We start from the raw sequence: 23,724 nt of genomic DNA, 5'->3' as shown, positions 1-23,724 counted from the left end.
GGGTCACCCGGGGTGAGAATCCGACCCAGGCTGAACCGGTGAGCGGGGAGAGGAGAGATGCGGAGCTGTTGAGGAGCAGAAACATCCAGACGACCTGTGAAGCTGAACATGTCTCCTCTCTGAGTTTTCAGCAGCTGTTTGATTTGTAGGTAAGATCTCTTTTATGTTTCCTTAGATTTATCACGCATTTAACACTTTATCATGATTACAGGAAATGTGCTGTCAAGTTTCTGAATTATTTGTTTACTTTATCATCTCATATCAGATGACATAACACGGGTTTTTTTTCTATGGGATGTAGAGTACTTGAATGTAAACAATAGCTATTCAGGGCACATATCTGTTAAAAATTAATAAATAGATGTTGGAAGGGATAAATGTAAACACCTGGATATGGTAACAGGGTAGCACCAGGCTTAATTCATGATAATAATTAATAATCTTTTTAATAAAACTTTAAAAATGAGAGATTTATATAAAAGGAATAATAAAATATTTTAGATTTTTCAAATGTGTGCTTTTTTCTCTCTTAATGAGCTGTTTATGGTGATTTGATTGCTAAGATAATTAAAATGTCACTGTTGAAATGTAAATAAAATGACTAACATAAATGAGTTTTTGTATCCAGACTATTATTATGACTCTGTATGAATGTAGTGTTATCCCACTGTTATAAATGTAAGTGGTTGTTTAATATGTTGGGTAGTTTTTTATTACTCTAAAGTCTCTTCCTGTTGTTATAAACATTACAGCATTTAACTGGCAGCAGTATAATATAGATTCATTGTTTTGCAGCCATGTAAACAAATGGTCACCTCACCACATGTGTTTGTGTTCTTCCACCACTAGCTGGTGCCATTACAGCACACTTCACCCCGAGCCACCACCCTGCTCACACACTTCACAGCTCCCTCCAGTGACAAACCAGTGTTGGAACATGACGGGTCAGACTGTGGAAGGCATCACCCAGGACCTGTCAGCGTCCTCACTGCTGGCTGCAGAGGGACCAGGGTCCAGGCCTCTGGAACGGGCTGTATCCTTCACTGATGAGGCTGTTTCCATCCTGGCCTCCACAAGCCAGCTGGCTCAAACCCTCCTCAGTCACACTTTCACCCTCAAACGCAAAGCAAGCCTTACCAACACTGAAGCAAAGGCTGGTAGCAGCTGTGATGAAGACAGCAGCAGCAGTATACGCCGCAGACGAGAGTTCATCCCTGAGGAAAAGAAAGATGACGGCTATTGGGACAGGAGGAAAAAAAACAATGAGGCAGCCAAGCGGTCCAGAGAGAAGCGGCGAGCCAATGATATGGTGGTAGAGAGACGACTCCTGGGCCTGCTGGAGGAGAACGCCCGCCTGAGGGCCGAGCTGTTGGCTCTGAAGTTTCGCTTCGGCCTGGTCAAGGACCCATCTGATGTTTCCATCCTCCTTCCGTCCCCAGCACCCACTACAACACATCACTACCAGCCTAACACTGATGGATCCTCATACGCCAACACACCACACAACACCCACAATGTCCACCCTCACCCTCCACAGCAGGGTGCCATCTATGGACCGAGAGGAGCTGGGCCTTTGCCAAGTCATAGTGTACCCGGGGAGTCCAGTGTCTCCACCTCATGTAGCTCAAATGTGAACAGCCCCGTGTTTTATGACGACACACTGAGTGAGCGAAGTGGCCCCTCTCCAAGGGAGCTGGTGGAGGAGCAGCGGAGCTATGAACCCCACATCCTTTCACTGGAGGTCAATGAAAGTCAGTACACTAACAGACGAGATTCAACAGATTGTTTGAAAAGCCTCCCGCACAAGCTCCGCTTCAAAGGGCCTGCTGGTTGCAGTGATGGAGGAGAAATGTCTCCATCCTCTGATACTAGACATGGCGGACCACCTGTAGCCACAGTGTGGCCAAACATCCAGGTGAGGAACCACCAGCAGGCAGGATGGGACAGTCACACAGAAAGTCAGGCTCCATGGTCCAGTGAGGAGGCCTGTGGTGGACTTGAGCAGCAGTATCAGGGTCCGTCCTCTGGACATTATAACTCCTCCTCTCTGCAGAACTCTGGAGATACCAAGAATGCGACAGAGGACGTTAGTATCAGGTCTCAGATCAGCTGTTTGTCTCAGGAAGTGGCTCAGCTCAAGAGGCTCCTCTCTGAGCAGATGCTCTCCAAGATCGCTTAAAGCCTGAGCACAAGGACTAAAGTTAGTAGACCGATTTCACACTACATCTTTACATCGATCTCATATACTGCTGACCTCTGCAGGACAGCCTCGGTGTGGACAGCTACCTCTGGACCTTATTTACAACCCTGTTTCACTGGAAAGGCTCAGTTTAGGAGCTTGTTTGTCCTGTGATGGTCAGCACACCACTACCAGAATACACCAACACATTTAACTTTTGAAATACTTTAGATTAATGCTTAGGCAAAAGTGATTTCTGTGATTTCTGTGTGAGTCATCACATGTCCTTTGGCAATGTTGATTTCCTGACATTAGGAAGATGCTGTACATTTTTGAATACTTGATTGAACAGGTCTGTCACGAACACTGGATGTGAACATGTCAGACACAACACAAAGCACACAGTTAGAGTTTGTAACACTTTATACTCGTCATGTTCGTTTGAGTCATGTGAAATGCCATTTCTGTCTGTGTGACAACATACAGTGTGTAGGCTTTTCAGCACAAATACTGTAGTATCAGTATTATGTGCTGACCCAAAGAGGAAGAAAAATGACTTTGACACTTTGTTTTGCCGTGAAATTGTTTTGTGACTTTGTATTGTTTACTGTATCTGATTTATGTTATAACAGCAAGGTACATACAACTTTATAGTTAATCTTTCCATCATCTCATTGCACTAACCAGACCGCCGGTATTTGTTTTCACCTTGTTAATCTATTTGTGTCATGGATGTATAAAGAGAACTGGATACAGCTTTGGAGACAGGGCCCCGTTCAAGCCTACAAAGGTTGCTCAGTGGCACATGAAGCCAAAAAGGTTTAACTGCCGTGTATAAAATTATGTGGCCCATAGAGCAGGCACACTAGAGACTTAGCTCTGGTTTAGCACTCTGCTAACTTGATTGGGGTTAAAAATGATCCAACCGTGTGGCTCTTCTAGGCTTTTTAAATGTTATCAGAACATATAAACCAAAGTCTGATAGTGAAACATCATTTTGCAGGGGTTGTGAAGCTCAAAAATTTTATCCACTGATCTACAAATGTCTCTTTTGCAATTAAAGTCTGTAGGTAAAAGTCTTTTGCGGCCTCATGGCATCACATGACAGATGATATTCTGCTGTTGTTCAAAGCCTACCGCACTTCCTGTAGGCCTTGTGTATGAATGTGTGTCATCATGGCATATTGTGGTCCTGATGACACCTATTGTAGCAGTATTCACAAAACTTTACAGTCGTGTAGATGAGATCAAAATTAAGGGCAGAGATTGAAGAAGGGTTTGGTCTGAGCAAGAGGGCTAAAAGTAGAGGGGGTAGGAAGTATGTAAGGGTCCATTGGCCCCGCCACTTTATATCCCTGGCTCACATTTAAGTTGAGGATCACTGTATCACGGCTGGAGTGATCCCATCGCAACATGGTCTCTAGTTAAGAACTATAGTTGAAGTAAATGGTACTTGAAATATTTTATAGAAACAACTGGTAAATCTTTATTGACAGTTTTTTTTCAATGCATTTAGTTTCACTGTTTGAGCAGAGAATACAGTATAAAGAATGTGAAATCATGCCGTGTGAGGCTGGGGTGCCATCTTTGAGGTACGTGCTTTGTTACTTCTTTTACCAAAGTGTGTGCATTCAATCCAAAAACGAGACAGCTTGCAGTATCCATGTATGTGAGCAGAGGTTGGGGTCTGTAATCCCCCTGGAGTGCCAAGTCATATGAATCTATGTAGTCCATTAGTTTGTCCAAAGACAGTTGTGTAAGCATGGACCTCACAAGATGGCACCCCATTTCGAAACATTTAACAAGGCACAATGTGAACTTCACATCCTTTGTACGCTGTCTTTGAGATTGTATGGCTTTATTATTTCTATTAATGATGCAAAATCATCACGTGAAACGAGTGTGACAGTTAAAGTGATACAATTTCTCAAATTGAAAACAGTGCTGTTTTGTTTCTGTTCTAAAGGCCCGACATAATTTTAACGACACAGCCACAAGCATGGATCATGCAAGAGAGTCTTTAATCTTTTCTTTGACTGCATTTTGCATTACATCACAGGCCAAGAGAGGCTGAAGAAAGAGCTAACCCAGCTGGGGCAGAGAGAGCAGTGGTAGGTGTGGCGCTAGTGGGGAGAGGTGCACTGCGCAAGAGTGTGGACATGTCACAAATTTCATTTTCAGCTGATATCTGAATTTCATGTACGGCCTCCCTTCCTTTAATAAATGCTTTTGAACTGTTGAAACCACCCTGGTGTCTGTCCACCTTCACTGAACTAAGGTTGGTAAAATAAAGGGGGGGCATTGGGGTGTTGGACAGTGCCAGGGAGAGGGGAGTGGTGTACGGATGCAGGGAGAGGAGTGAGACTCTGCATGAGTCATCTATCACGTCAGCAGTATGAAAGCTATTTTTAGCATTGAAGCAGCTGCGGTGGAGACTGATTGGCCCATATGGAAGTGAAGGATACAGGTTCAGAATACATTATCACCTGGAAAGAGTACAAATGTGCAGATAGGCATCAGAAGAGCTGCTGTGAAATGCATGCAGATATGGTTTGGGGCAGCCAGAGAGCTTCAATACTCTGCATTATTAACTGTATTCTGAAAATATGATTAACTTGACTGAGTGCCATTATTCTGCATTACAGTAACATATCCTTGAATAGTTCCATTTTCAGTGCTCATTTATTTATCAACACCAGGTGGCGCCACATGTCTTTATCAGCATTGGCTCATTCATTCACTCATTCATTCACAGTGGTGTTACTACAGAGGTCATCTCCTCCATTGTGCTTGCAGTGGTACCACATGCTGCAAATGCAGAACAAGCAAGCATGTCATTTTGTGTTTGAAGCACAACACACCAACCTTCAACTGACCCATCTTTATTTAAAACAGCACAAAGCAAGAAAGGAGCTGAAGCTCTAAAATAACATTTACACGACCCCCACAAATTGATTATAACGCTGACATACGAGGTTTACCACAGCTGCAGAGGCTCCGCCTCTACGCTTCGGCCCTGACGACAACAACACGAGTTACACATGAGATCTTTTGTCTGCAATCAATCTTCATCCAGCCCAGTCTGCAAACCCCCATGCCACGAGCCATATAGGAAGGAGTGAGAGCCTTCTGGTTGCTAGGCAGGCACCACCACACCACAGTTGCCAAGGGAATGCCTGCATGCAGAGGCAGCTGAAGAGATGGAGGAGTGTGTTGGGGGTTGGTTGGTGGTTGTAAGAGAAGACTGGTGGGGGTGGAGCTAGACAAGTTCAAGGCCACCGTTTCCCCAACATGGTCTAATGGTGGTGGTGGTGGTGGTAATGTGTGTGTGTGTGTGTGTGTGTGTGTGTGTGTGTGTGTGTGTGTGTGTGTGTGTGCGGTGAATGAGTGCACGTGTGTGGTTTGAGACAAAGCAGGGGGAAGGGATGTGAGTGAGAAAGTGGGTTGGAAGTGGATATGTGTCTGATACCAAACAGGGCTGACGTAACTGCTCATGAAATATAGTGGTGGTGAGGACAACAGGCTTTATGGGATAATACAAAAGCTCATAAGCAGATAATACACGTCCATTTCCAGTAAAGATAAACAAAATGATGAAAAAATGCTGAAACTAAAAAACAAAACACTGGTATAATAATTCATGTTTATTGTTGTTAAGGAGGTCTGTTGTTTTCTATTATGCTCAATTTTATCGGCCATGGACTGTGAAGTGATGAAGTGCATCTTTACTGTTTTTCTGAATAAATAAATAAAAATCTGAACAATTCTGTAACACTAGCAAGATTGGTTTTGTTTATTTGCACATACATGTGTATAAAAAAGAATTTAAAGAGTAAGCTGAAAATGGCTTATGAAGATATCTCCCCTCTTGAATAACAATAGTCATACTTAAAAAATTAAAATAAAAACAAAAAAAATTGATAGAAATGTACAAAATTGAATATACAGGTTAAGATGGTTGCAAGGGAATCAATGAAATGTTAAAAATCTCAGCAAATTAGTCTTTTTCAAATGACAATGTAGATGTTGAGTGTAAGAAAGAAACAGAATCTCTTGTGATTAGAAATAGGATCCAGTATTTATCATTTCTACTGTCATTTATATATATATATATATATATATATATACATATATATATATGTATATATATATATATATATATATACATATATATATATGCATATATATATATATATATATACATATATATATATATATACACACATTTAAAAATAGGCCAATGTTTTAAGAATAATAACACACTAAATACCTTAATGTATAAACAAAGGGTTAAACTCTGCTGTCTGCCTCTGCAAACACAACTCATCTAACATGCTCTGATCTGATCAGATTGACACTCGCAGTCTGAAGCTATCAGGAAGCATTTCTCCACTATATGAGTGTTACGTAACACAAAATGAACACAATCAGAAATGGACAGCGACTGTCAAAACTAAAATGTTTCCTCACGATGCAACTGATAGTGAACATGCTTTATAATAATGTATGTAACAGTGTAGTAAATGGGTTGAAGAGGACGTGTATTATAACTGTTACGTCACACACTCTGCATGTCTCAGTGTTCCCATGACCTACATCCTGTCCGTCTGCAGACTATGACAGTGGGCTGACACATATTCCTACTTTCCCACTTATGAAGCAACAGTAAGAAGCATCACCTAATAACACATTTACACTGATATGTAACAGATACACAAGTGTTGTGCAGTTTTTGAAACTGGTTCAGTATTGAGAGAGGGCTGCAGCCTGCAGCGGTGAAACAGGCTGCAATGTTACCACTCTGGGCTGGTGCATCCTGTTAATTTCCGTCCACTGAAAGTGCTTGTTTTTGCCTCTGACAGGATCAGATTGCTATTACCAGTGTCTTACAACATGATGTAAAGGAACCTTCAGAGAAATTAAATATTTTTCCGTAGCTTTTGCTTGTTCCGGTCTGTTTTGTGTCCAAGTCTCGCTAACAAGAAGTCTCATTCGGAAATCTCACAGATTTTTTCACTCCGTCAAAATCTTCTGATGACATTTAAAAATCTTTTTGAATAAGAGTAAGATACGCTTTATGTACTCCTAAACAACAAACTATTACCGGCACTCCTCTCTCTAACTCTAACGTTACCACTGTCACCTCTTGTGAGATTTCAGAAGGAGACTTCTCATGGGGGGGCGGCTGTGGCTCAGAGGTAGAGCGGGTTGTCCACTAATCAGAAGACACTCGATTTGATGTCCGGTTTCTCTAGTCCACATGCTGAAGTATCCTTGGGCAAGATACTGAACCCCACTTTGCTCCCGATGGCTGTTACATTGGTGTGTGAATGGTTACTGGGTACAGGTGGCACCATGTATGGTTGCCACCAGTGTGTGAATGTGTGTGTGAATGGGTGAATGTGACATGTAGTGTAAAAAGTGCAGACAGAACGACAAGGACAGTTTCATGGTGATATCTATTAGTTAAAAATGTTGAACCTATTCACCTGTAGTGTCCTTTATTGTCTAAAAATGTGTGGAATTTTACAATACATATCTTTAACGGTCATTTTCTCCAAGTGAGTTATTTTCTCATACTCCCAGACAGAAATCTCCACTTCAGCAACCCTTCTACACACCAAACTCCCGAGTTTTATTCCTGTCTGTATTCTGAAGGTTTTCACCGAAGGGTTTGTTCATTTATCATTCATAGCCTGGTTTATGTAACATTTTATGTCTAAAACTTGACAGAAATTGATTTTTTTAATCACTGTTGACAGTGTTTTCTGATTTATGGAGTGATAAAAAGTAATATCCAAAATCCCCTCGGTGATAACCTTTGACTGTGATATGTCAACAAAATGAAACAGGAACATTTCACCTGGCTTTATCCAATGTATGCAAATTAGAGCATATTTAATTAGATAATGCATCATTTGCATATTTAAATATAAAATCTAAGAAAGTAGAAATTTAATTGTCTTAATGTAGGCTAAATAATCAGCTGGGAAAGTTTCATGGTGATATTTATTTGTTAAATAAATTCCCTATTTACCTGTAGTGTCTCATCTTTTGTCTAAAAACACATTCAATTTAACAGTACAAAATAAGTTTTTTCTTACAGCCTTCTTTGAGCCAGAAATCACCATTTCAGTCACACTCACATACATAAAATGTTTCACTTTTTCCTGTCTATACTCACCAAGGGGTTTTCATTTATCATTCATAGCCTGAATATAACATTTTATTCCACAAAACATAGAGGAAAGAGGTGTTTTATGGCTGTTGACAGTGTTTTCTGATTTATGAAGCAATAAAAAATACATATCCAAAATCCCCTCTGTAAAAAACTTTGACTCTAACATGTCACCAAAATGAAACATGAAATTTGAACCTTCTTTATCCAGTGTTCAGATTTGTGCTCTGGAAATGTACACAAATAAGTGCATATTTAATTATATAATTTATAATTTGTGTATTTAAAGATACATTTTCGGAAAACTTGCAATGCAAAAGAATAATTTCCCTAATCTTAGTAATCTACAGGGGAAGTTTCATGGTGAAATCTACATCTTAGAAATGTTAGGGGAGACTGGGGTTGGTTGTCCCAGTGCTTATTACAGCCACACTAGAGGGCACTGTGACATTGACTTGATATCAAACAGTTAGCCTGACATCCTGCTAATTTTGCACAGGTCATTTTGTGGAACACACGCAAAACATTGAGGTGAGGAGGTTGGTGTTGTTTTTGTATTAAATGATTGTAGGTTATTAGTCATTTAAAAATTAAACATTTATTAAAAAGTTGAAGGTAATAGCCAGGGCCGCCCCTCCCTAAACGCAGAACATGCGCTGTGTGTAGGGCCTCATCTTCCATGGAGGGCCACACTTTGCGCGAGGGGACGCATTTGCGCATATGCGCAATGGATGCGCACATGCGCTACCGTGAAGCGCGCGTAGAATCAGCTCGAGGAAGGAGAGAAGAGACCTGACCGCCCATGTGTCGCTGCAATGATTGACAGCACTCGACATCTGAACAATCAGAGGTGTGCGCCGGCAGGCACTTGCAGAGCTGCAGCAGGTGAAGAGTTGTCGACATGTCGACTTATTTCAGTTTGAAGTTATTTTTATTTAATATTTATTTATTTATTTATTTCAGGTTGAATTTTTTATTTTATTTGACTCATACAGCCAAACTACTGTATCTACAGTTCATTTGTTATTGCCAATAAAGGTTGTCAAGTTAAATGGCAAGTTGTTGTACGGTCATTTTGTACCTATGATACATTTGGGATGGGGGCCTCCAAATAAAATTTTGCTTAGGGCCCCAATTTGGTCAGGGGCAGCCCTGGTAATAGCTGCAATTTGAGTCAGCTTTTAGCTAGCAAGCTAAAACCATGTGGTAGCTAGTCAAGAGATCATTTGGGGATGGTTGTCACAATAGCTGTGTCACAATCCAGGGGCTGCAGCCTTTGAAGGATGCGATCATCCAGTCGACATTGGCCACGACCTTTGAAGGAAATCATCATCAGCCAAATCTAATGGTTTCCAAAATTGCACAGTCTGGTCTGTGGAGAATTTCCAGGGTGCATCAGCAGTTGTCCCTGCCCCGACCCATTGGCATTACTGTAACCTAGCAACCAGCTGCACTTGATGAAATTAGGAGTAAGCTAGCTAGCCCTAAATCATGGACCCAGAGATTGTTATTATAAATATATATTTTTAATTTAATACTTGAGGAGATGATTCACCGCCGGAGACGACACCATTTGCTGTATTTCAGGCTGATGGACCGTTTTCAGGTAAACGTATTAAATTAAAATTGTTTTAGCTGTGTGCTTTTAGCTAATACATTTAACTGGTAGCTAGTTAAAAACTGTTAGTTAATTTAATTTAATATTGTCACCAGCGCACAATGCATCTTGGGATAGGCTTGGCCATGAAGGATTCATCTGTTGCATCCTCTGAATTCTGGGACAGAAGGCTGCAATTGAAGGAGCCTTCGAAATGGGACCGCCTTGGTGATGCAATTGGTCTTCAAATGCATGCATGGAAGGCTGCAGCCACTGAATTGAGACACAGCTAATGCGCCAGAGTGTCTCTGATGGTTGATTACTTCTTGTTGCAATGAGTTGTAAAAATGAAAGGGGTAAACATTTCAAGCCAAGATCTTAAGCTTTCATTTAATGTGGGAACAACTACTGAAAGATGTTTTGATGATGAACAATTCACACAAGAGTGAAAAGTGTGTCAACCAACCCCGGTCTCCCCTAACCTTAATGACCTTTGTGCAAAAATAAATTCTGATGTAATTTTAAAAATAGATTCAACTCTTTGTGCTATTTCTACAGTGGGCAACATCAAAACAGAGGCATCATAAAATTACAGAAAAGGCAAAAGGATATTTTAAAGTATTTTGAACATCTTCCAGCTGTTGATAGTGAGGTCAAGTCCAAAGTTGTACCTGTAGAAGTATTCAGGACTATTTTTTTTGTCTTTGCTTCATTAATAAGGAGCAGATATATATTATACATATATGTTAATAAGAGAACACAGTGACTGCACATTTGAAGGACATGCTGTTACATGCTATTATTGGACCTCTCAGTGGAACATGGTGTCTGTGTAAAACGCATTCATGCCCATGTTATAAACTTAACCACTCCCGTGGAAGAGATGGTGTTACGTGGTGGAGAAGGACTCTAGATGGAGGGGGCAAAAGAGAGGGACTTATAACAGAGAGAGGGAGAGAGAAGCTCTTGCGCGGAGAGATAGAGGACAAAAACGTGACTAGGCAGCCGAAGAGCTGTTACGCAACCGCTGACCTACTAACACATATTTCTAGAAAGGGAGCCGGAGAAACTGGAGCAAAGTGTCCGGCAGCACACAACACACAGCCAGCCCGAGCCAAGAGACGGAAACAGCATCCACCCGACCCACTGACTCAAACACAACTCAGCCGAGCACCGAGAAGCAGGAGAAAACTTTTCGCTTTTTTGTTGTCGGAGGTTTCTTCTAAAGGCACAAGGAAAGGAGGAAACGGGAGCGAGACAGCTTTTGTGTCGGGGAAGCCTGAATCTTTTTTTCTCCTCCTCCAGGACATGGAAAGGTATGTTATGACTGAAATGAACGCTGCTTTTGTCTTTGTATATGTGTATCCATGTATATGTGTGCGGTGTGGCTTATTATAGGGGTGTTTGAGCGGTGCGTGGAGATGAGGACATGATGCTTATGGCCGGTTATTGTTCACATGGCGACTCTCGGCTCTGCCGGCACATCCGCGCGTCCGTGACTTTGAGACGGCTGCTTTTGTCACATTAAAACACCGCACTCACGAGGCTGTTATGCTACTTTGTTGCCTGCTTTGTTGTGTTTATTTCGGCTTTGTTATATTAACATAAAACATTACATATAAAGCAGGGCTGGAAAAACGTGGTTGGCCATATCCCACGTTATGTGCTCAATGTCAAGGCGAGGTTATATCCCTCATGGTGGTGTTTTCCAGGGAATGGGGGGCAACTGCCGCGCTCGCTCTGTGTTGTCTGGTTAATGCAGACACACAGGGTACTATATTAGCTCCTGCACGTGGCATGCGGCTGTTTGTATGTGTATGTCGTTCATATGTAGGTCACTAGATCATTTTAGTTGCTTTAGATGTTAAGTCGTCTTTTTGGCTGCAGCTGATGCAAACAGCAGACTGGATTAAATCATGCTGATTCCTCTTTTTTTAGGATACTAATTCATGTAATTGTGCCTGTAAATGTGGGTAAAACGCATGTCAGAGTGGAACTTATGGAGCATAAATAAAGATTTCAATCTAATGTTAAAAAATACAAGAGATACTGCAGGAAAAAAAAAAAACATGTAATTGCACCAATAATCTTCCAGAAAGGATATTTTTCATGCTTTTTTCATGCATGTGTCTACAAAACTTCTTTTTTCCAAATGTGCATAAATTAGCCTCTGTTTCTAGTTACATTACTAACACATTTATAGATGTTCAAGTTCAAAAGACCTCACAAAATGTCTGATTTCAAAGTGAGTCACTGGGTGAATTTTTTTTGTGCTCATGAGGTGTGTTAAGTAAAGCACAGAGCTTTGCTTTGAGGGAGTTGGAGGGTATGACATAACCAGCACACAGCAGGGAGAAGCAATAAACAGCAGCTCTCTCGGGGACAGAGAGGCCTGTAATTGATTCACACCCTGCTCTTTCTTCCCATCATTCATACCCAGATTAACACCAAATCCTTTATTTCTAAAGCAGATAGATATTTTGGAAATGCTTTCATCGGTGATGTTACAGCTGCCGAGTTATTTTTAACTTCCCCAGAGAAAGAGAAAACATGGAAAATAAAAAAGCAGAAGTAAAGTTGAGCCAGATAATCTTTTTTTCTTTGGTACAAAAGTGCTGTCCCAAGCTCCCGGCGAGGTCTTTGCGTGAGTTTGTTGTGAAATTACAATAACAAGTGAACATCCAGGATGTGATGCAATGCATGGAAACCCCTGTCTCGCGAAGGCAGGCAGAGTTCTGGTGAGCTCTTAGTCCGCCTGTTGCCAGCTGGTCTGGTTTCAGAGCAGTCTGCGTTGCTCCAACCCAGCCGCCTCTCTGAATATAGGTCAGACCTGTATCTGGGTGAGGAGACACATGCAGGGCAAGCTGTGGACTCCTTTGACTACTCTGTCTGTTGGAATATGAGACCACAGTGTGACACAGGCTTAGGTAATTACAGCTACTTGTCCCAGTTTTCACTATATTTGTTAATTTAAAAAAAGATTTAACTGAAAAGATATAGGTCACATGCTACTAGTTGATAAAGTTAGGCTGAAAACACTGAACAGAATATTGTGCAAATGTGTGAGCATATACAGGTTTGTAAATTTCCTAATAAGGCCATGCATATTTTTAAGTTTTTAAAAAAGAGTTCCACAGTTCTGTCTTCAGGTAGAAGTGTCTTTAGTTGGGTATTATTTAGAGGAAGTGTTTAAATGGCACTCAGCAATAGGTCTCACAATCTGACCTGGAATGTCTGGACTCCCGTCTTCTAGTTTTGTTTCCTGACACAGAGCTGTGTGGCAAAATGGAGGCTCCTAGCTGAGGGGCCCCCTCCATGTGTGTGGTGTTAGATCACTCAAAAGATGGAGGAGGGGAAGAGGATGCCATGCGTTTTACTCACACTTGCCTCAGAGGAGGTCAGAGGTGAAGCATTCCTCCCTGGGCGGCAAGTGCCTGGGAACTTCAGACCTGTGTTTTCCACAGCCCCAAAAAAAACACTGAAAATAAACTGCTTCCACTAACTGCAGTGAATCATTCTTTCTTTTTCTTAAATGGGGGGAGAAGCCTGTGCACAAAGAGCCAATTACACAATGTACCATATCCAGTATGTCTTTATTTTCTGGCTAACGTCTTGGCTTTAATTCTGAGCGCAGCATGTACAGAGGACAGTGAAAGGGGAGATTGCAGGGCATTCACAGCTAGTAACCTGTAGCTTCTGCTGCGATGTAATATGCATGTGTTACACAAGCTTTGCTCCGCAACAAGAGAAATTCAGAGCACGTACGTTACGAGCAACAACAGCAGCCCCTCCCCATGCAGTCCTGAGAGAGAGCCTGTTATGTGTGAATTTCGGCTGCAGAGATGGGTGTGTGCTCTGACGTCAATGCCATCTCCCTATCTCTCACTATGGTTTTTTTTCATCTGCCATTGATGCACATTGTTCTGTGCTGCATAGGGTTTTCTAGAGCGAACAGGAATTAATGTTGCATGAAAATCACTGGGGCTTTCATAATCAGATTTTTTTTTTTTTTAGGCAGATGACGTATTCAAGTTTGTCTCTTTTATTCCTCCCGCTGCAGATTCTGTAAAATTCCTCTCATTTCCACCAACTGAATTCCCTGTCACCCCATCGCTCCTCTGCTTCCTCCCTCCCTCACCTCTTTCTGTCGCTCTATTTTTAGAGTGCACTCTAATACTCTCTTTCCCTCTCCTGGCCTCCCTCCCTTGCAGTCCTACTGACCTATTTTATGGCGCACCGTCAAACACAGGAGGAGTGTTTACTGCTTAGCGTCGTTTCTAGGTCAGTGGGACAGCGCAGACGTATGCATGCTTCCTTCCCTCCCGCCTTTGTTTTGCACCTCCCCTCCCCTGCAAGTCTTTATGAAAATTATTCAGGGTAGGGGAGTGAGGGAGGGGCTGACCCCACATTTTTCCACATCTGTTGGTGGTTGTGTCCAAATCCTTTTCTGTTCAGCATAGCTTTACCAGTTCTTTGAGAGAAGGGGACAAACAAGAGACGGTTATATCCTTGTTTTGGCACTGGAGGGGGAAATCAATTTGAAGAATAGCTTGCAGCGTTTCCAGCCCTTGAGTAACAACGTAACAGACATGGGTAAATAAATGGTTAACTAATTGGAGCAGTAGTCAAGCTGTGTCAAGGTCTCAGAGTGGGTTTTTGAATGTGAGATTATGTAACAGGGTCATTGACTCTGGAGGAAGCAGAGAAATCCTGTAAGCAGTCTGGAGAAGATGCACATTAGATTAAATAGTTATGTTGCGTTGACTCAGAGGTGAGACTTAAGTGGTTTGCGATTTGGGAACGATACACCACGGCGCAGTTGAAGAGGGTCTATGCGGGTCAGTTTTGTTCAGCTGGAGCACTTTTGTTCGACTCTCTTGGGGATGCAAGTGGGTTTTTTTGCCCTCTTGACATCACAGTTAAATTAATGAGTAAAGTCAGTGGAGTTTCTTTGATCAGGTTTGCTTTCTGTGCTCGCACCATGTCTGGTCTCATACACCACAACACAGAGGGATCGTAAGACAAACATGGGAGCACAACTAGGCATTAAAATCTGCTTGCTGTTTCTTCAACAACTCTCCAGAATTCCCTCCTATGGCCTGACTTCACCCTTGCATGCCAGAGTTTCTAAGTTTTAACTCTCAAAATGAAGCAACCAAAATCGACAGCAGCTGCAGCCCAGTCTGTTACAACACACTTTAAAAGATGAATAAAAATTAATACCAAGATTTTTGCCTCAGTGGTTTTTAAGGCACTGAGTGAAAAAGGTGCAACAGACGTTCTGCAGGTGTTACGCTTCAACAGAATAACACAAATTCTCACCATTACTCCTGTACCACTGTTATTTGCATACTTGTACTTCTTGTTTGGTTTAAATATTCATGAAAGTCTGCACAAAGGCTGTTCGACAGTCATGGAAAGACGGAGAAACTGGACTGGTAGGATTCAAGTTAAATTCTTTTAGCAAACTGATTATTCAGCAAGTTATAATTGTGCTCCACTTATTCCAGTTTCCAATATTTGAAATTGGGTGCCCTGAAAAAATAGTGAAAAAGGGAAAGGTTAATAAAAGCAAGCAAGCTATGATAAAAGTTCATACTTGTGCTGAGTTTCATACCCGTGTTGCAAAATCGACACCAGAGGAGTCGTTGTTACCCAGAGGCACAGTGACCTAGATTAGTACATTCCCTCTGTGAGTGTGTATGAGTGTGTCATAAAAAATGTTTTTGTGTTTGTAATGGACTCCGGGGCTTAGTGTAGTGATGTGTTATTAATTATCGCATATCTACTGTGTAATGCTGTGCAGCGGCAGAACCAGAGGAATCCGGCCCTAAAAACAAGTGCAGATCTTGTCATTACGTAACGCAACAACATCCGTCTGCTGCATTCAGTATTGTTGTTAATGCAAGACATGTTGGGTGGGCAAGGCTTCCTGTTGAGCTCCGATGTTGACACCGCATAAGGAGCTCGGGGTATTGTGTAATTTCAGACAGTGTGACGGCTACTAGAGACACTGAGACACTGCTGCTGTGTCGCAGATCTCCTCCTCCCCCGTAGATACAGCCCAACACAGATGTGCCCACTTACACCTCAATGACTTAATATTTGGTGCCTCATGATGCACTCTAGAAAATAAAATGTAAAAGCAGAAATTATAATTGCACAGAATTTGTTGCATCATATACTATAATTGTAGTCATATAACTTGGAGTGCGACGATACAGAATGTCCCCGTACATTCCCCCGCCTCCCTCAGCCGTTTATCTGTCTGTCCCTGCAGGGCTGGCACCAGGTCAGCCTGCCTCAGTCCTGTTATGTGACTATGACAGCGCCCTGTATTACACAAGAGCTCTGCAGTAGCAGCAGCAGCAGCACATACTGTATGTTTAATCCCAGCCACAGCCCTGCATACTGATGTGTTTGCTGCTACTCAGACTCTGCACCCCTCCTGCTTGTCTCTGTGAAGTCGAGGAAACAAAGACAAGGAAGGCAAACATTGTGTAACTTTGGGGATTATGTCATAGATTTTTGGCGCAGGTTGAATTGCGATAAGCACACTGTGTATTGATCTCAAGCCTTGGAAGTTACACTCAGGTGACCCACATTAAAAGCTTTGCCCTGAAGCTCATAAGCCTAATTTTACCTGACTGAAACGTAAACATATGTCCCAATGAACTGCAGTGGTTTTACAGCTATCTAACGCTCTCCTTCTCTACCCCTCCCTCCCTCTTCTCTCTGTCTCCATAACCCAGTTAGTGGTCAGCAAACAGCAGCACTGAAGCTGGATCCTCAGGGAGCCCCGAAGTACACGGATTGACCTACATCCTCTGTAAAACACTGAGAGAAGCAGGGCATCAGCCTGACAGGCATCACAGCTCTGCTGAAGATTGAGGGAGACACCGATAAACTTGAAATCACCTCCAACAAGACTCCAGAGACTGCTCTGATCTGTTTGTCAAGACAGCTGGAAGACTCTTTACCCAAAATAAAAACTTGTGTCTTTTTTTAGGTTCCTTGTTCAGAACACTAGTTCAATGTCTGAGGTTTTTGTGGCTTGCCATCTCTTTTTAATCTTCTTGGCTAATCTGGACACTTGAACATTTTGATCTTGAAGAACAAGTAACAGAAATCAATGAGGCTATCCCTTCGAGGAGCACAAATACCTCATCAAGAAGTTTTTGCCGATCCTGCGACTTAGGTCAAACTCCTTAGTAACAAAGAAGAAGACATATAGTTTTACATTTTTTCCCTTCCCCCCCTTTGCCCTTTGCTAGAGTTACACTCTGGCCCCCAGCTGGGAAAAAATGGAAAGTCTGAGTCTTCATCTCCCACCCACCAGCAACAAAAATGCCATGGAGGTAGACACTTTTTCCTCATACAGTGGCAGCCTCCCATCCCCTAATCCTGACTCTGGAGCGCGGATCAGCCGCCAGTCGAAAGGTTCCAAGCCTAATGCAAGCTGCCGCCGTAAGCGAGAGTTCATTTCTGATGAGAAGAAAGATGCTTCCTATTGGGAAAAACGGAGGAAGAACAATGAAGCAGCCAAGCGCTCACGGGAGAAGCGTCGCCTCAATGACATGGTGCTTGAGAACCGTGTCATGGCGCTTAATGAGGAAAACGTTCGTCTGAAAACGGAGCTTCTTCAGCTCAAGTTGCGCTTTGGCCTCATCAGCACAGCCTCCTACATGGAGAAGAGTCAGCAGATCTCCAACAGCACTACTGGTGTCAACAGTGGGAGCACCAACGGCACCCAAAATAGTAACGCCTACCTCTCAAGCAGCGGCTACTCCAGTGCATCCCAGGTGATGCTGAACTCTGACTCATCTGAAGCTGAACAGTCGAGCCGTGGCGATCGCCACAGCGCGCTCCACCAGTACTCACCCCGTGGCTCCGTCTCTGACATGTCCGATGGCTCCTCCAGAGACAGCCCAGAACCCATTGGCTACAACATAAAGACTGAGCCTTCAAGTTTGGAGATGGCCAGACTGGAAAGCAACGGGATGCCCAATGGTTTGCCAAATGGGGCTTACCATGGCAACCACACTACTCTGGTTTCTCCTCACCAGCAGAACGCTCCATTGGCTGAAAATGCCATGGACTACCAGCACCACCAACAGCAGCAGCAGTGCCACATGGAGGCCTCCAGTCCTGCTCCTCAGGCCACCTCTGCACAGAGAAGCGTCATCTTGTACCGCTCCAGCAGTGGCTGCTACCCCATGGAGACCCAGAGGCCGGAAGACCAGCAGACCCAGCAGAACAGACCGCTGCAGCACTCCCCGACTTCCAAGTTCTCAGACTGCTCAGTGACCATCACAGAGGTTGCTGAGAAACTAGAGAGGACAAAGACCATGGACTCACCACAGTATGAATACACTAACGGCCATGCTGAGTCAACAGAGGAGCTGCAGCAAAAGTACAATGCTAGCGCCCAACAACAGCGTGAGAACCATCATGGGCACTACAGCTACCAGAGTCAGGAGAATGGTCTTCAGCATGCAGAAAGCCACCACAACCCCTTCGCCCCTGATCTAATCCGCAACACTGAGGAGGGCAAGTCCTCCTTCCCACAGCACAATGGCTACCTCAACACACTGGACGAAGAGCCCCCGGTGCTCACCTACGAGGGAGGCCCCCGGGCCGACGGTTTCTATCAGGAGAACTCCTCTGCTAAAGACACCTCATCAAGTGATGGGGACCCTCGTAGCTCTGACAAGGAGGGCTCCACAGACGACGAGTCCCCCTCCTCATCCTCCTCAGACATCAGCAGCTACCACCAGAAAGCAGCAGGAGCTGCAAGTTCACAGGGCGAGTGCCAAGCCGAGGTCAAAGGCACCGCCCTGCCCCACAAGCTCCGCCTCAAGTACAGAGCTCTGTCCAATGGGGCAGCAGGAGCGCATATGGAGGGATCAGTCAACACCTCCATGTCGCCCTCCCCAGCTTTGCCTCAGCACCCATACTTAGCTCTACCCAGCAACCCTAACAGCACCCAGGCCAACGGGGAGAGCAAAGAGGTGGACAATGAGACTCAGTATGCAGAGGAGGTCAATCCTCCGAGTGAGAGGCCAGAGGCCAAGAAGGAGGGAGGGAAAAAGGGATCCAGCAGCAGCAGGGGTGCGCGCAATAAGAGGCGAGACTAAGGACTAATAGGAACATTTTCCTGTCACCTCTTTGTCCTCTTCAGCAGACAGACAAATAGGACTATGACTCACATCACCACCTGACTTGACAGAAGAAGTCGGTGATCTGTGAGTTGTAGTTAGGATGTTAGTTCACCAAGTTTCACTGTGTCACCTGTTCCTCTTCCCTTTGCGCTCTCCTACCTCCCACCTCCAATTAAAATGATAGATCACTTAATGAGGGAGGGGACAGAATGAAACTCTCCAGAGCTGGAGTCTGGGATATTTCCCTTGTGGAAAATTGAAACATTATTCAATTATTCATCATTGTAAACTGCCTTGGTGGCTGGCCAGCGTTTATTGTGGCATTATGGGAACATTCCTTTGACCAAAGAATACACATCCTTCCTTTAGTGTCTCCCTTTTTGGCAAAGAGTTACATTCTTCCTCCCTCTGAAAACACCTGGACCATTTGATCCTCCACCCTCTTACCATCTGCACACACAAGCAGCACTTAGATTGTATATTACTGTGACATATAAATTTGCATATATGGAATATATATTTTAAGAAGAAAAATGTGGCAAAAACAACAAAAAATAAAGCAGTGGGTTGCAGAAGTCATAGACTTAAAAAGTGATGGGTTTGTTCTTGTTGAGACACCTTGTACAGTCCCTTTTTGTCTAGAAAATGCCTCAAAGATTTTCTTTTAACTAAAAGTATGAGCCACTACTTGTAAAAAAGAAAAAAAACAAAAAAAGAGAAAAAGGAAAGGTACACTTTTTTCAGATTTATGGATCAGATCGGGGGCCTCATTCAGGTGATCTGAGCTCTTTGACGCTCAAAGTAGGGCTGCACGATTAATTCTTTAAAAGAGCGCAATCTCAATTCTCTGATGACAACAATTCTGCAATATTTGCTTTCGAGAGCTGCATATTTAGAATAAGTCAGAATTTGTCCCTGCTGTGGCACACACAAATGCACTTCAAGGCTTTCAGACTCTACCTGAACCTTAAATTAGCCACAGAGCTATCTGTGCGGTCAGGCAGGTTGGGTCGTCGCAAAAGAGTGTCTTTTCTTTGGCAAAGGTTACGTGGGAGGCGGACTCAAGCCGAGCCTGTAGCCTTTCTAACGTGCACCAAACACTAACGATACTGTAAATGTATATTAACTCTACCAGAGATATTATTATACATAGAATGACTTTGGTTCTACTCATCTCACACAGTCTGGCTATCAGGCGCAGATTTGGGGGGAACGCAAAGGACGCGCCCCTGAATATTTAAGAACGTGCATTTGTTCTCACCAGTATAAACATTAAAGTAGCAGAGGACATTTATTCAACAAAATTAAAGACACTTACACTATAAAGAACGTAAGAAAGGAAGTGGTTGACGCTCCAAATTTTCTGACATGAGACTGAAATATCGATATATCGACACATATCAATTCTGAATATTTTCAGAACGGTTCCAATATTCATTTTCTGCAGTCATTGCAGTCATTCTGGTGTTCTTTTCCACTAGCCAAGAAAAGAAAAGTTGTTGTCGTCATGATATGTTCTATTTAAAAAGATAATTTTAATGCACTTAATGTCAAATTTTCCCCCTGGAATCAAAAATGGTATTGAATGTGGGTAATTTAAAGACAACACTAATCCAATGTATGTTTAGTACAAAATAATGTATCTCCTCAATTTTGCTGCTGCCCTTTGATTCTATTTCCTCCGACACCCAGAAATCATTTGTACTACTTTGGGTTGATGGAAATGTAGATGGATAGATAGAAAGCTTTTTTTAATGCAGAGTTTTGACCCTGTTGTTATTTTAAGAAATGTAAGTCCATATGCTTGCTTTGTTTCTTTGTAGGACACTTTAACAGACAACATGCACTTGTGCTAATAGCAATAATTTGTTTTGGTTGCAGAAGAAAAATGCTTTCTACGAGAGAATCATGTTCTCAATTCTTAGCAAAAAAAAAAATTAAAGTTCTCATTTTATCAAGAATCGTGCAGCCCTAACTCAAAGCTGTCAAAACAGTGAAGGCCAGTTATCCGCATATCAGTCCAGGCTATGCAGTCACACATTGCTGTTTGCAAAACCTGACAAGCACAAGGCAAGCCTCGCCTGCCAGACGTTCAATGAAAAATCAATACATCTTCATTTCCAGACAAATACTGTCTGTCTAATAAATGAAATGGCTCTCCAGTCGCAAACCAGCAAAGCTGCTCTCTCTCTTCATAAGGTGCCTCTTTATTGTGTTGTCCCTCGTCCCCACTTTAGCCAATGTCTTAACGATCCCACTCACCTCCGCACTGAGTTGTTTTAGCTACGGTAGCCGCAGTAGATCATACAGTCTGTACAAGTTTTAACTGTTTCACTTCCTGGTGCCTGCCTCTGGCCACTATGTATAAATGTAAAGTTGTCTCTCTATCTCTTGTATACTGCTGTCATTATTTTATTATTATTATTTTATTAATATTGTTATTTTCTATTATATTCAGTTATTATTTTGGATATTATTATGTGTCATCCTGTTGTGTCATTTTGCTCTTTGCTCTTCCTGGTTGTGCTGTGTATTTACCCATGCTGCCCTTTGCCCCAGTTACCATTTGTACTCTGTGTTACCGTATAACCTTTGTTGTTTGCCGAAAGGCTTTCCAAAAATGGAAAAAAAAAAAAGAAAAAAATTGAATAAGGCTTGTCCAGAAGTGATTATGTATTGCTATACTTCATGTGGATATGCAAAATGGTTACAAAAACACTCATTTTTGATTGTGAAAGATTCAAAATGGTTAAAAAAAATAAAAGGTTGTTAAATTTACATTCGTGTCTTTTGAACTTTTTGAGTTGCTCTTATGAAATATGTGGTGAAACTGACCCAAGCAGAAAACCAATTAGCCAATTCACAGCTCACAGACAGCAACATCCCAGTCTGCCAGCACAGCTCAGTGTGAGCCGACACAGCCTGAGAAACTTCACTGGTTCACCGCGTCATCACTTCATGCCGCCCACCGGCAGAGACTCACTGGAATAAAACAAATCGGAACAACACAGACTGTGTGGTACAGGAGGGAACCTGTTGGCTGAACTTAACCTCAGTCTGAATATTCATGTAATATATTCATGCTGACAGACACAAAATACACATGACTGCAGTAAAAACCACAGGGCACACTTCAGATTTTACAAACAAGCTCACAAGGGTTTATTCAGTGGATTAAAACATAGATTCATGGAAACTCTCAAGGTCGAGCAGTCAGCTCAAATAGAAAGGGACTGAATGAATAAAGTATGACAGAAATAGTCTGACATTTATACAGGGGTGCAGAAGAAAACGTCGCATAAATTTACTTCAGAAGTAGTTGATTTGATTTTTATTTTGTGTCTTGCACACAAACATGTGCCCAACCATCATGGGTTTACAAGACACCATCACAGTAACGATGCAGTGATCAGTCCAAAGTGCATGTTATCTTACTGCTGGGGCCTCAAACAAAATACTTTGCCGTCTATCTGAGGCCCAGCAAAGAAATTCTGCCTAAACAAAAAGGTTCACCTTCTAAAAACATAACTTAAAACTTTCATGTTCATCCAACAAAAAGAAATCAACATAAATAGAGATCACTTTACTGAAAAGTACATCCCTCATGTCTTTGTATACAGGACAGTAAAACCTAAAATGAACCTCATTCTCAATTTCACCTTTGTTAAACAACAAACAGTCTGTCATCCTCTGGAGTGGCACAAAACCTCCCAGTCTCTAAGGCTAATGTAACGTTCCTGAGTGCAACTGTGCACATAGGGATCTTTGTCTTTTGTTTAACTTATGCCTCACATAAGGTTCCAGACTTCTTGTTTTTGTTTTGTGTGACTTCACCTGTCTTGTGTAGTCAGACCAATATCCACAGCACTGTGTCAGTGCCCAAGAAAGGTCTGAGAGCATATGTTATCACTGTTATATGGGAAAATGCTCTGGCTTGTTTGCATTTCTTTTAACCCATGCATGGATTACTGAACGGGCTCCCGGGAACATGCCCAGCAATCCAAAGTGTCAGGGCCATCCTCAGCCTTCATTTGCAAAACGTCATTTAAATCACAGACCAGCAAGAGACTCAAAATTACCACAGAGACACCAAAAGACCACACAGAGATGCAAACACTCTATAAAGAGAAACAAATTAACTACAAAAACAGGCAAAGCAACCAGAAAGACACACAAAAATTGCATATCTGGCCCAGGGGCCCATTGTCTTATAATCCGCCCATGTTTAAACCTATCAAAATCATCTTGGACAGCGCTAAGTCCGGGATGCAGCAACAGTGCCCTTCAAAATAGTTGTGAGCACTGTTATTAAACATTAAACATAATTCTTTAGTCGATGCCATTGAGGTGAAGCTTGACTATAGGCCTACTTTAGCTCTGAAGGAGCACAGTGGATCAGGAAATGACTATGTTGATATCACAGAAGCTTGAGTGAAGTAGTCAGTGTCACTGGTGCATGCTGCTGCCAGGGTTAAAAAAAAATGTTGCCAATCAACTCCGACTGGCCGTATCAGAAAAAGGATTAACGTCAGGCATGAGAGTCTTGTGAATAGGAGTCTCTTCGAAGGAGTACACTGACTGTAAGGAACAAAAACTGATTGTAAGGAAC

At 42.5% G+C, this 23,724-nt stretch overlaps 3 protein-coding genes across 4 annotated transcripts in view; 2 read left to right on the top strand and 1 right to left on the bottom strand.

Moving 5' to 3' along the window:
- Positions 1–12: 12 nt before the first annotated feature.
- On the top strand, positions 13–4,425 carry LOC117255256 (uncharacterized). Of its 2 annotated transcripts, none has more exons than XM_033623966.2 (2): positions 13–149; positions 850–4,425. In XM_033623966.2, the coding sequence occupies exon 2, from the start codon at positions 938–940 to the stop codon at positions 2,177–2,179; it is 1,242 nt and encodes a 413-aa protein (XP_033479857.1). In that variant the 5' UTR covers positions 13–149; positions 850–937; the 3' UTR covers positions 2,180–4,425. The 2 variants fall into 2 exon arrangements, with proteins under 2 accessions (XP_033479857.1, XP_078022491.1); XM_078166365.1 differs by having other exon boundaries at positions 59–145.
- Positions 1,951–23,724, bottom strand: part of rgl3a (ral guanine nucleotide dissociation stimulator-like 3a) — a 68,438-nt gene continuing 46,664 nt past the window's right edge. The window contains exon 18 of the mRNA XM_078166362.1: positions 1,951–2,057. Within this exon, the coding sequence (XP_078022488.1) occupies positions 2,032–2,057 (26 nt within the window). The 3' untranslated portion in view covers positions 1,951–2,031. The remainder of the gene's footprint in view (positions 2,058–23,724) is intronic.
- On the top strand, positions 8,748–21,893 carry LOC117255255 (uncharacterized). The gene is made up of 2 exons (XM_033623965.2): positions 8,748–11,270; positions 16,707–21,893. The coding sequence occupies exon 2, from the start codon at positions 17,259–17,261 to the stop codon at positions 19,089–19,091; it is 1,833 nt and encodes a 610-aa protein (XP_033479856.1). The 5' UTR covers positions 8,748–11,270; positions 16,707–17,258; the 3' UTR covers positions 19,092–21,893.

Source organism: Epinephelus lanceolatus, chromosome 3 (genome assembly GCF_041903045.1).
Source record: "Epinephelus lanceolatus isolate andai-2023 chromosome 3, ASM4190304v1, whole genome shotgun sequence".
NCBI lineage: Eukaryota > Metazoa > Chordata > Actinopteri > Perciformes > Serranidae > Epinephelus > Epinephelus lanceolatus.
This window is presented reverse-complemented; position numbering and strand designations above follow the sequence as displayed.